General features: G+C 34.3%; 1 protein-coding gene across 1 annotated transcript in view; it reads right to left on the bottom strand.

The window, feature by feature from the left end:
- The window catches only part of RNGTT (RNA guanylyltransferase and 5'-phosphatase), a 241,097-nt gene that overhangs the window by 140,813 nt on the left and 85,630 nt on the right, over nt 1-14,654 (bottom strand). The window contains exons 10-11 of the mRNA XM_005889293.3: nt 9,411-9,482; nt 3,475-3,639 (exon numbers count right to left, since the gene is read on the bottom strand). Coding sequence (XP_005889355.1) covers nt 3,475-3,639; nt 9,411-9,482 — 237 coding nt within the window. The remainder of the gene's footprint in view (nt 1-3,474; nt 3,640-9,410; nt 9,483-14,654) is intronic.

Genomic DNA, 14,654 nt, shown 5'->3' with positions numbered 1-14,654 from the left:
AAGATATATTTCCACTTAATTCATAAAATAAATAAAACTAAGCTGGAAAGAAAACTATATTCTAGCTATATATTTACAGTAGATAAAAAGCCATTTGACAACACTGAACACCTAATCTTGATTAAAAGTAAAATAATAAACAAAATGGAGAAAGAGAAGTCGATGAAAACACAAAGGCCTACAATAGCCAAAACAACTTTAAAAAAGAAGTACCAAGTTGGAAGATTAAGTCTGTCTGATTTCAAGATTTATTATAAACAAAAGTAGTCAAGACACTACCACCACAAAGACAGATAATACAGATCAAGGGCACAGAACAAAGCCTTTAGCAATAGGCCCAAACATACATGACAACTTATTTTTTATAAAGATGCAAAAGGAACTCAATGAAAAAAAAAAAAGGATCGTCTCATTAATACTTGGTACAGGAACAACTGGATATCCAAATGCAAAACAAACAAAACCTATCAACAGGCTAAAACAACCCTAATGTCTATGACTATGGATTAGTTAAGTAAAGTATGATATAATGATAAGATGGAAATTTGTACATCTATAAAAAAAAAAGATTGAAGGAGATCTCTATGTACCAAAACTGGCACAAAGACGACTCAAGATAAATTTTTAAGTTAAAAAAAAAAAAAGGCAAAGTATAGGAAAGGAAGTCAAGAATCACCTCCTGGGTAAGGGTGGTAAGAATATAAATAAATGTACTTGCTTGTATAAAGAAATTCTGATGGATACAATAAATGCTGATAGCAATGGTTACTCTTCTAAGATGATAAACAGAAACTATCTATTGTCTGACTTTAAAAATTTTGTTAACCATATTTAATCTATTGATATAATTATTTTTTAACTGGCCTTCAAACTGGAAATGCAAATAAAATTGTAATTTAAGAAACTGCTACTTATTAATACTATTTAGGATGCTGCGTTCTAACATCTATGCATGTATATTAAGTTAAAAATTGAACAACTCATTATCCCTTCACTAGTTTGATGGATCAAATTAGACAAAATGAAGAGGCTGTTTATAGAGCTTGTGCTAATAAAGTTCTAAAATCAGTTATGTTCAAGATTTTATGAACAGACAGAAATGAAATTCTACTTTTTTCTACCCAAAAGTACACATTTTTCAGAATTATAGTTTGTTTAAAACTATCTAAAACCTAGCCTTCCTCAGAGAAATGATACATATTTCCCTGCTGCAGGAACAACTGGATATCCATATGCAAAACAAACAAAAACCTATCAACCTGCTAAAAATAACCCTAATGTCTATGACTATGGATTAGTTAAGTAAAGTATGGTATAATGATAAGATGGAAATCTATGCATCTATAAAAAAAAAAGATCGAAGGAGATCTCTATGTACCAAAACTGGCACAAAGGAGACTCAAGATAAATTGAATGCTACATCATTCATAATACCACTACTTTACAATTCCCATTAACAAAGATAAAAATAATAAGAATCTCCAGAGCAATAACCTGTCAACTGTAGCTACTATTCTATAACTGGTGTTACCACAGCCTGCTTTAGACCTACTCTGCTATAAAACGTGCTTTCTCTCTGTATTCCACAACTCTATACCTTGGTAAGAGAAACTGAGAACAAAAAATAACAGTAATAACTAAAAAAGGAAGGAAAGGTGACATATTTAAAATGCCAAATATTAGAACTGCTTTAAAAGAATTTCCTATGATAATTTCAAAGAGGGATTTCATAAAGTACAAAGGAAAATAAGAGCATCACATTTTTCTACTGAAAAACTACGAGAAGTTGTTCACCATAACTACTTAAGATCCCTGAAGAACAATTTTCTAAGCATTTCTAAGCAGCACTGATTCTGACTAATAAAACTACACTAACACGTTTTCTTAAACGCTAAACTTTGAATTATGGCAACACAAGCTGTCAAAATGGTTTTTTTAAAAAACTGAAAGAATCTGGCTTCTGCTCAACTTTTATGCTTTATTAATAATTTAGAAAATATTTCTATAAGGGTACAAAGCTGAAACTCCAATACTTTGGCCACTTGATGCAAAGAGCTGACTCATTGGAAAAGACCCTGATGCTGGGAAAGATGAGGGCAGGAGGAGAAGGGGACGACAGAGGATAAGATGGTTGGATGGCATCACCGACTCAATGGACATGGGTTTGTGTGGACTCTGGGAGCTGGTGATGGACAGGGAGGCCTGGCGTGCTGTGGTTCATGGGGTCGCAAAGAGTCAGATATGACTGAGCGACTGAACTGAACTGAACTGAACATAACTCCAGTTTTCCATGAAGGGTGTAATCTGCACTAAATGTTAACATTATCCTTACCCTACCAACTGGGCAGGGCACAGAAGTGTATGGCTCTTATAGGCACCCCTATTCCTGCAGCCAAAACAGACTAAAGGCAAGCAGTGAACTATAGGAAGGCTGTGGCACCAGAAGTCAACCAACAGGACCATGCCAAGCAGGCATTATGCAAAATGTGAAAATGTAAGTTTGTATCTGTTGAAAAAAAAAGATAGGCATTCAACCGGGCTAAGATTATTGCTAATATTATATCCAAGGCCTAATACCAAATTGAGCAGACTTGAGCAGAAGCAGTTCAAATACAACACAAACTTACATCATCCAACATGTGAGATTATACCAGAAAAAAATTTAAAACATGTAATTGCTCATGTTGCTTTATTTCCTGTATTCTTCTATCCTAACCACCCCTCTTCTGAAACATAATAATTCCATGGTGCATCTTTACTGTCAAATACTATGCAGCAATTACAAATCTCTTTGCATGACATGGAAATATTTCCAAGTAAGTATTTCCAAGTACTGTTAAGTGAAATAAATCCAGAATATTTAGTATGATGCATTTTCAGTGTCAAAACAACAAAAAAGCAATAACAAAAGAAAACTCTCCGTGTATATATATACATCCATATATATAAATTAGTTTTTTAAAGACTACACACTAAACACTGTTGACCTTCAGAAGGCCTAACAGGTGATTTTCACTTTATATAATTCTATTCTCTTCACAGTTTTTTAAAAAACATAAACCAACCACCATGAATCAAATACTATTATGAGAAACAAGGAACTTAAGTTTTCATCACTAAAATCTTACCAAGATAAAGTAGATAAACAATGACCTATTGTACAGCACAAAGAACTATATTCAACATTATACAATAACCTATAATGAAAAAGAATATATATACATATATATGCAACTGAATTAATTTGCTGTACACCCGAAACTAACACAACATTGTAAATCGATTATATTTAAATTTAAAAAAAAACAGAATTTTGTGAATTTGCAGACTTGAGATTTTACATGTCTGTCCAAAACAGTGCTATATTCAAGTAATTTCTGGAAAAATCAAGACAAGAGGGCCTCAAAATGTCATTCATATACCTTTCACAAGTTAAACTTTGATACACTGTAAGTACTAATTAGAAAACTTTACCTTTCTTGAAGCATAGATGTCAAAAAATGGCTTATGTCTGACACTGAATGGTTCCTGTGTTTTGTCAATGAGCCCTGTCTTCATTTTTTCATGTCGAGGATTTATTATTTCTCTTTCTATACACTGAAGACGAATATTAAAATCACAATCTCCAACCGGCTGTGCCTGAATTAAACCAGACAATTATTTAAATTTCAACACTAAAAACTATTGTATCAGCATAGTTATTTAGGCTGTCACACTATACATAGCAGTCTATATAAACAGCGTCCTTTGGAGCTGCCCAATGCACATCCTGCACCACTGTACGTGCCAGCCCTGAAAGACTAATGATAGAAGCATACCTAAACATGCAAATACACATACACAGAATTATTTAAATTATAAATATATAAAAGAATATAGGGGAATGACATAAATCTCCTCAAATACAAATTTTAGAGCCAAAGCTTTCACATCTTAATTAAAGTATTAATATACTCACTAATCACTTTTATTATTTATATGAATTAGTAAAACCTGCGTAAAAACTAAAATCCAAGTAGGTAGGAAAGTATATGTAAACAACACGCCAAAATAAGCAAAAAAAAAAAAAAACATCGTTTTGTTGTTTAAAATGCTAACACCTTACAGCCATCAAGAAGAAGATATTTATTAAAGAAACACATTACCAACTCTGAAAACTAATAAAGAACAGTTTATAAAATACATTCAAAAAAGAAAGTAATCCACTCCTCCATATGTATATACACAGTATATATAATATGGTATACATATATGATGAGGTTCCCAGGTGGCACAGTAGTAAAGAATCCACCTGCCAATGGAGGAGACACAGGAGACATGGGTTTGATCCCTGGATCAGGAAGATTCCCTGGAGGAGGAAATGGCAACCCACTCCAGCATTCTTGCCTGGAAAGTTCCATGAACAAAGGATGGGCCACAGTCCATGGGTTTGCAAAAAGCTGGACATGACTGAGCATGCATGCAGCCAGAGGCATACATATGTGATATATATACATGGTTTGAATGATGAAATAAAAAGCACACGTAATGCTTTTGTATGAGTTGAGGATAGGGGTCTGCCCTCTCCTAAGTGGATATACAAATATAGCTGTAACACTTCACTTGGATGACAGTAATGGTCCAGATAAGCAGCATCACCTCAATAGGATACCAAGTACTCTCTTCTTTACTTCAGAATTAGATACCCTTCCCAGCATTTTCCCTATCTTTTCTGCCTTCTTCCTCTTCTCTAATCTATATTACTCAACCTAACATTTACCCAACCTATTGTTTACAAAGAGGGGACAACACTTGCTTAAGCTGTGAAATTAAATACACCCCATTAAATACGCCTCAAGGATGACTTTTTCTCAACTTTGGAAGGATGACAATTTTGATACTCAGCAAAAAATACAGAGCAAAACAAAGTGAATGAGAGCTAGATATGAGGTAGAATATGTTCCCTTTATATAATGGCATACAGCTGTTTGTAACAGATGTTTATTGAGGAAATGGTAGTTAGTAAATAACCATGTAGTCCATCTGCAATCTTTTCCACGTCACCTATGTCATCAACAAGGTTGAAAAACCTAAAATGTCAGGTCCATTTATTAGATGAGTTCAGACTCCTATAAAATTACAGTGAAACAAGCAAGGCTTCTTTTTAAGAAATAAAATAATCTAAAAATTATAGATAGAAAGTAAGTTCACCTTCAAATCTGTGTTACCCATGATAAAGGAAGTTCCTAATAGATGTGCTGAATTATGGAGAATAGACTACAGGAAGCACTCAGACTACTGACTTTTCAATAGTCTTCCGTGTTTTGAGTTCTTTCTTAGGTCAAAACACTACCCACACTGCCAGTGGAGTTATCTTTCAAAACAATTAAAGTATGATCATATCATTAACATAACTAAAACCCTTCAGCGGTATCCTATTTTATACAGAACTGAGCTAAAACGCCTTATTCAAGTAATCTGGCTTCCAACCACCAATCCATTCTCATTTCCTACTACATCCCACATCTCACCACATATCAAGTACGCAAATGTCCATCTAATGCTCCTGACCTCTTAGGCTCACTCCTTCAAAATTAATGGGTCACTTTCTCTGTCTACAACTCCACACTTCAAATGACTCAACTATACCCAGGGTAACCTGGAATATGTTCACCTGTTACCTCTCATATATCTCCCATATACTTCCCTATTTCTCCCTAATATCTTTGATATTATACTTATGAAACTTTTATAATTATTTCTTTAATTTACATCCCCATTCATAAGTGCACAAGTTTCTTTTAATTTTGCATTCAATCTAAACACATATCCTAACAATTGTGTATAATACATGCATATTAGCCTCTAATAAATTGCATATATACACAACTGTATATTATAAAACAGACAAAAACTGAGTAACAGATTAAGAATAAATCTTTCTTCTTTTCAAATCCCAATGAACTGTTGAGAAAGTAGCCGTTTTTGGAGGTCAGTACACTAAATCATAAATTCCCTGGAGGCAAGAAATCATGTCCTAGTCTTCTGTGTATTCCTGATACCTAGAATAATACTTGACATACAAAAAATTATCAATGAAATTACTGCTTGACAAAATAGTAAACTAAGGAATTAAAAAGTTTTAAACTATTATCTCAAAAAAATTTTTCTCATAGTGACCTTGATTTGATAAATCAAAATAAACAAAGTGGTTAATCATCAGTGAAAGTGAAAGTCGCTCAGTGGTGTCTGCCTCTTTGTGACCCCATGGACTATACAGTCCATGGAATTCTCCAGGTCACAATAGTGGAGTGGGTAGCTGTTTCCTTCTCCAGGGAATCTTCCCAACCCAGGGATGGAACTCAGGTCTCCTGCACTGCAGGCAGATTCTTTACCAGTTGAGCCACCATGAAGCCCTAAATGAAACCATCAATGAAAGCTCCATGGTAAATTAAAGAATTAAACATATGATGCTTTCAATTATATCTTATTATCAGAAATGTGAAAAATGTGACATTAAAACCAATAAAAAATAGTAACAGGCACTCAATAAATACTTATTGAATGAATGATTATAAACCTAGAGATGAAAACCATGAATTCATCATTTTTACAGCAAAATATAGATGAATTTCCTAAACAAGACACAAAAGCACAAACTTGGAGATCCGGTGACTTTGATTTCACTAAAATGAAAAAAATTCTGTGCCTCAATAGATATTAATTTGGAAAACATATTGTTTGCCACATATATAACTAAGAAAGGATTAGAATCCAGGAAGGATAACTATTAGAAGATTATTTGAACTTGCAATTAAATCACAAAAGAAAAATTCAAGCAAGTAAAAATAAACATGAAATATGCTTAACTTCAAACTTCCCCAGTAGTCCAGTGGTTGGGAACCTGCCTGCCAAAGCAGGGCCAAGTGTTAGTCACTCATTTGTGGCCGACTCTTTGGCGACCCCATGGACTATAGCCCAACCAGGCTCCTCTGTCCATGGAATTCTCCAGGCAAGAACACTGGAATGGGTTGCCATTTCCTTCTCCAAGGGATGTTCCTGACCCAGGGATCAGAGCGGGGCCTCCTGCATTGCAGGCAGATTCTTTACCATCTGAACCACCCACCAGGGAAGCTCAGGAACATGGGTTCAATCCCTGGTGTGGGAAGATCCCACATGCTGCAGGGCAACTAAGTCTGTGCACAACTACTGAGCCAGCACTCTAGAGACCGTGAGCCGCAACTACTGAAGCCCACACACCCTACAGTCCACACTTCGCAACAAAAGAAATCGCTGCAATGAGAAGTCCGAGCACCACAACTAGACAGTATCCTGCTCTACTGCAGCTTGAGAAAGCCTGCACCCAGCAATGAAGACCCAGGGCAGCCCGAAACAAATAAATAGGTAAAAATAAAAATCTGAAAATTAAAGAAAAAGAAATATGGTTAACTTCATTAGTAACTGGGGGAAAACAAAATGATCCAGTTGCCAAAAATCTTAGTCTGAAAATATCAACTGTGATAAAGTGGTACAACTACTCCTGAGGGGAATTTAGCAGCACAACAAAAAAGCTGTAGTCACCAATGCAATCAGAATCTCCACGATGTAGGGATGAGGGACTGCATTTTTTAAAACGCTTCCCAGGTGACCACGGCTTCCCCAGTGACTCAGACGATAAAAAATCCACCTGGATTCTTTGACCTATATGTGGAAGACCTGGATTCAATCCCTAGGTTGGGAAGATTCCCTGGAAGAGGGCATGGCAACTCACTCCAGTACTGTTGCCTGGAAAATGCCATGGACAGAGAAGAGAAGCTTGGTGGGCTACAGTTCATGGGATCACAAAGAGACATGACTGAGCAACTAAGCACAGCACAGGTGATCATATCCCAAGAATGAGAGCTGTCTTAGAGACGCTTGGACACACATGCACAATAAAAGGTATATAAAACTGTTCCATGCAACAGCAGCATAACAGCAAAGTATGGAAACCCAAGTGTCCATCAAAGAGGGGGAAAAGATGAACGCTGTTTATTCACACAATGTAATAAAATACTAATTAATTGAAGTGAGTAAAGGTATTAAAAACATTCATGGGAATAATAAATAGCAACTTCAGGGTAGAAGCTGCTTCTGGATAAGGGGGATCATGAATGGAATGAGAGAGGTTTGCATAAGAAACTTCTACTAAATCTGTAATGATTTAATCCTTATTAAAAAGAAAATGGAGTAAAACTGAAAATGTTAAACTTTAACATTTAACAAGGAGGCAAAGGAGACAGTGTGCCCCCAATCACAAAGAAACAAGGCCACCCCCACTCTTTACATCTCATTATGGTCCACTGAACATTATCCAAGATTGGTGATGAGAATAAGTCAATCCCGGGACGCATTATTCTTGAGGAATATAGTAGACAACAAAATTAAAATTTGGTTTCTGACCTTCGGTTTCTTAAATTTGAAACTCTGTTTGAAATAGAAATTTAACAAAAAATGAGATATGTAATTGAAAATTTCTGAGAAAAAGTAATCTGGATTAATACAATCCTGAATCTTAATAGTGCAATTTAAAATGTATATCCCCCAAAAAAGAACTTTTAAAAAATTTTGTTACAAATCTTCAAAGCCTTAAAACTTAATACTTTTAATTCCCAAAGTCTTAATTTAAAATGTATATCCCCCCAAAAAGAACTTTTTAAAAATTTTGTTACAAATCTTCAAAGCCTTAAAACTTAATACTTTTAATTCCCAAAGTCTTAATTGCTTAATTGCTGGTCTGAATACTAAGTGATTATGCAATTTGAATAAAATATCTAGAGGAACAACTATACCCTTTCATGGACATACACTATTGAGAGAACTTCTTGCATTTACAGAAGTCATCTTGTACTGCCTAAATAATTTAGTCATTATACCATAATTCAGCATTAACAGGCAGATTATAGATAAGTCTAAAATTGTAGGAAATAGGTAGAGAATATAATTCCTACTTTTTTATTTATTTACAAAAGGTAGTTTTACATTTTGTTTTCTTTCTGCATCTTTCTGCCTCCACGTTATACAACCAACACTCATAGTCAGTTTCTCTCTTTTTAAATGATAGACAGTAATAAAATTTGGAGACTTTTTAAAATCCAGTACAAGATAGCTAAAATTGACAATTTTCCATTTTACAAAATACTATCTTATTTTATCACAATTATACTCACTTGAAGTTCCTAAAGACTTCAAAGACAAGAAATGTGCAAAATGTTAGGTAATATAGAGAAAGAAAAGGAGATGTAAAAGTATTAACAAGGTGTCAAATGAGTAACTTGATAGATTCATCATTTTTCTTTCCTACTATCTCTAAAGCAATCATCCTTTTTATTTGTTAAAAACCAATTATCTCATTGACAATTTTTATTTTATAAATTATAGAAAGTACTTACATTGAATTTAATTATGTCATATATCAAGTATCTAGGAACGGCCTGTCCATTAACTCTGTCAATAATCATTTCCTTGAAAGAGAAAAAAAAAGGTAACTTTATTCATATTTTAATAGCAATTTCTTTAGTTTGATTAAAATATAACAGTCATACAAACTAGAACATAAAGCAGAAATATACAACTTGATGAAATTTCAAAGTGTACACACTTATATGCAAATGAAATCTATAGACTGTCAGCAACTCAAAAAGCCCCATCATGAATATATTCTGTGTTGTAATAAAATCATGACAATATTTCATTATTTTTTTATATGTGAATTACTATGCTACATTTCATGGTATTTGGATTACTAAACAACTATTAGGAAAAAGAGACTACAAATTTTAAATTCCAAATATCAGGAACATTTAAAAAGTTAACTTTGTTAAATCATTATTGTTTTACATTGTGTCATATGCCAATTACTTTAATCATCTATAGGTAATAAACGGTACCCTTATTATAGATTAAATCTCCATGTGACCCATACAGTCTTTCTTGGTTCCGTATCCCTCTACTATGATCAAAGGAACAGTGCAAGAGAATATGATATTATACTCCATTAAGTGAAAAGAAGTTAAATTCCGCACACTGACAGAAAAGAGATAAAGGACACTAAAGGGTAATTATAGGTATAAAAGTAAAATTTTTTAAATTTTATTTCTTAATACTAGGTTTTAACCTAAAATTCTTTTTCTTCCTTCATATTCCTCCTAGGAAAGTAAGCAAGCTACTTGTTATCTAATTTCACAATGAAATATTCACACACAACCATCTAAAATTACAAAGAATACATTGATTTAGGACAGATATATTTTCCAGTTTTAAGGAATTATTACCAATTGGTTTCTTTCTCAAATTTTGTTTGCTGCACTACTGACATTTATTTATGGTTATCATCTTGAATATAACACAACATAAATTACTTTTCTTAAACTGCTTAGTGAAATGTTTTTATTTAAGTATCTGAGAATCTTATGAGCCAACAAGGCAGTACCAATAACAGGTTTCAATTAATCTTTTCAAAAATGGGTGGATGGAAGTTATGTGGACTTAGAGGTTCAGAGAACAGACATCACAGAACTTCCCTCTGAAATTACCTGATGAAATGAGTAAATACATATATTCTTCAAACATTAAAAACAACAAAAAAGACAGTTTGTTACCAGCAAACAAAACAAGTAAAAAGGAATAAACAAACCAGTAAACTTTAAAAACTGACAGCCATGGAAACTACCAAACTTCTAGTAAAACAAAAAGGCACAGCAGGATTCAGCCCCAAGCCCACTAAACCCCCAAAAGCCCTATTCGTAGATGACAAATTCTTGATAACTGTCACTATTACACTCAAATATAGAGGACCAAACTCAGTGGTTCTTCTTGTCTTTTTCCCCTCTTCAGACTGAAGAATAATTGAAATAGCAGAACACTGTAATAAAGGCTACGGGACTCCATGCTAAAGAAACAATCTGAGTTACTAGAATAAACTATGGCTCCCAACTAGCTGAAGAAAACTTTCACCCACAGTTTTTAAAAGAGAATAGAACCCAGGGATTCTAACAAAAACCCAATACCTAGGCTTCATCACAATGTCCCCCATCCCCACAGCTGTCACTATTGCTCTAGGGTACAGAAAAGTGAGTAAACATAAAAAAAATTTAAGCCTAAAACTTAGTTAAGAAAACTGAACTGCACTGTTAGTGGGATTGTAAAATGGAGCAACCAGTACGAGAGAAGTACAGCAGTTCTCTCAAAAAATTAAAATTAGAACTACAACAGGACCCAGAAGTCCCACTTCTGGGTATACATCCAAAAGAATTAAAAATAATATCTTGAAGAGATATTTATACACCCATTGTATATATCAGCATTATTCCAACAGCTAAGAGAAGGGACCCAAATATTCATCAACAGATGAATGAATACATAAATGTGGCATGGACAGATAGTGGAATATTATTCAGCCTTGAAAAGGAAATATAGCACATGCAACAACATGCATAAACCTTGAGGATATTATGTTAAGTGAAATAAGCCAGTAATAATAAGACAAATAACACATGATTTCACTTATATAAGGTATCCAAAGGATTTAAATTCATAGAAAGTAGAATGGTGACTGCCACAGACTGGGGATAATGAGAAGCTGTTTAACTTGGTAGACAGTTTCACTTTTACAGGATAAAAAAGGTATGGAGATCTGCTGCACCACAGTGTGCATATAGTTACCACTACTGAACTGGATTCTTTTTAACCACACTTATAAATAAAAATTTAAAATAAATAAATAAAATCTAGTGAAGAAGGGAAAATAGATTTTCTCCTATGATCAAATTTTAGAAACAGGGCCTAGATTTACCCTCCTGTATGAAACAACCTAAGAATGAAAAAAGGGGTAAAGAATCTAAGGTTCAGTAATAGGTAGGACTTAGGGTTTCAACGGCTCACAGTCAAAGATGATGCTAAAGACTTGGCATGGCCCAGATATAAGGAATATTAAATTGAGTATTTTGGCAATATTAAGTTGAGTACTTTGAAGAACCAATGAGAGTTTTAATGAGAGGAAATAACCATGGAAAACTTGGGGCCTTCAAAGCTTATCTCAAAGATAACCCATTCTTTGAAATGCTTTTAGATAAGGCCCACTTGTTTCTAATTATCACAGTACATCTAGGTGACAAAATGTTCTGGAATTACCAGCAGTGGTTGCACAGGGCTTCCCTAGTGGCTTAGCAGTAAAGAAGCCACCTGCCAAAGCAGGAGAGGCAGGTTGGATCCCTGGGTTGGGAAGATTCCCTAAAGAAGGAAATAGCAACCCACTCCAGTATTCTTGTCTGGAGAATACCATGGACAGAGGAGCCTGGCAGGGTGCGTGGGGTCACAAAAAACAGAGTCGGACACAACTTAGTGACTACACAACAACAATAAAGTCGTCATACAATCTTACAAATACAAAAAACCACTAACTTATACACTTTTAGAATGGTGATTATATTTCAACTTTCTTAATAAAGTTAAATTTGAAAAAGAAATCCGAAAATCAGTTCTTAAGATGAAAGGAAAAGGAAGGAACCTCTGGCATACAGCCTATATTAAATGTGAGCTATATACGTGTTGATTATACACATTCTATAAATACAGCCATAACAAAATGACAAAAGGAAACACATCAAAAGGTTAAAACTTAATCTCGATAGCTGAGTTTTCTTCTATTTTATAACACACAGACTTTCTAAAGTTTTAACAAGCATTCATATACTTTTATAAAAAATTAACAGATGAAAAGACACGTCATTTTCCCAGGATTTTTGTTATTAACTTTAATGATTAACTGTTACATTCTCCTGTTATCCTCAGTATAAAATTGATTGAATTTTACTGATTTGTTTCAAGTGAATTAATGCCGTATTTCTAAACTCCAATTTTCCACATTTTGTAGGTCAAAGAACATAATTTAGAGAGCAAAACAAAAGCCTCAACACTCATATCTGACAGCCAGACAATTAGGTAGTTTGAGTTATTCTTGGATTTGGAATTTTACAAAAACAATTTGCAAATGAAAATGTAGAAGAAACAGGAAACTAAAGAGGGCTGTTTTAATTAACTAAGTGGAAAAACAGATATGGTAGCTATAATTCTGATCCAAGTAAATGACATCATGAATCATATTGCTATTTTTAAATCTCATAAGAGTCTATTATGTTGCTCTCAGTTATCCAAGTTTGGGGTAAAAATAAATAGTATTGCTAAGTTAAATCTGCAGAGGGTTAAACATCTAAATTTTAAGCATTATTTCTACCTGGAATACCCTTGGCTCATGTCCAACCAAAGTCTCTTTCTATAGAAATCCTCCCATAATCTAATGCCAAATCCTTTATAAACCATCTTTAGTTACTAATTAGATATGATTCATTTCTCCTCTAAACCACCCTAGAACTTGTTTTAAATACCCATCATCAGATTATTATTTTATTCCTCACCTATCATTCTCCATCCCTCCCCAAAGAAGTACAGTGTCTCCAAGGTGAGGCCTTCTCCTCAGTCTTCTAAGCACTGCCTGCACTCTTTGGCACGGCACATGACAGGAATGAAAAACTACACTAAGCTTTGGCAAACACTGTAACTTAAGAGTCTTCCTCTTCCTTTTATTTTATGAATCACAATGCAAAAAAAAAATGGAACTTAGATAAAATGAAAGTAACAATATCAAAATAAATGTTCTTGCTGTCCCATGAACTAATTATCACTGCTGTGGTGTTGGTGATGCAGATTATGGACAGCACAACTCCAGGGACGCCTGTCACATCAACCAGGACAAGAATGGCACACCCTGGAGATGTGCAGTGAACAGTATTTCCAATCTTATGTAGTGGCTCTGTCAACCACAAGGGGTATGTGTGTGCACATGCACACGTGCACACACAAATATGTTAACAAGTTTATGTGTACATGTAAAGTATTTTAATACACACACTGTCAGAGGAATGAAAATTTACTAGTAGCCTCACAGAGTATAGGTAACTCTGTGACTATAGTTACTCTTTGTTCAGTCTCTGTTTGTTGCTACTCAGTCTCAACCAACTACATGAGTTTCTTTCCTTCTTTCTTACTCTTTGGTACCTGGCCCAGTCATCGTCTCAACCTGGACTGCTATCATCACTCATTAGGCCCCATTGAAAACTTTCTTTGATCGTATGTCCTCTGCTCTTTTCCATACAACCTCAGAACAACCTCAGACCTCACACAACATCCTGAACCTTCTAAGCACTTAAAACTATACCTCTCAAGTGACTAATTCAAACCATCTCATTTTCCAATCACAGTCATCCATCTTCTGGCCAGCACAAGCCAATATATAACCGGTAAATTTTTTTTAAAGCATATGAGATAGGGGCAATAAGCATTCAGGTCACTTAGAAAGTGGCACTCCCTCTGTTAAACAAATAAATACATATTTTATGCATGTGTTTTTCATGAGGGTATTTCTATCATTGAGAATTTAAACAAACATTCACAAGCTACTCCCTAGTCTTCCAATATCTACCTGCTAGTACAACTCCAAACTAGAGGAGCAAATTTCATCTTAAGACAGAAAGCATTCTCATACAAATTCCAGAGACTATTAGTCAGATATAATTTAATCTACCTCGTGAAAAAGGTTTAATGTTGAAAAAAGTGAAGAAATATTAAAGAACATGAGT

The sequence above is a fragment of the Bos mutus genome, chromosome 9, assembly GCF_027580195.1.
Source record: "Bos mutus isolate GX-2022 chromosome 9, NWIPB_WYAK_1.1, whole genome shotgun sequence".
In the NCBI taxonomy this organism is placed as follows: Eukaryota; Metazoa; Chordata; class Mammalia; order Artiodactyla; family Bovidae; genus Bos; species Bos mutus.
This window is presented reverse-complemented; position numbering and strand designations above follow the sequence as displayed.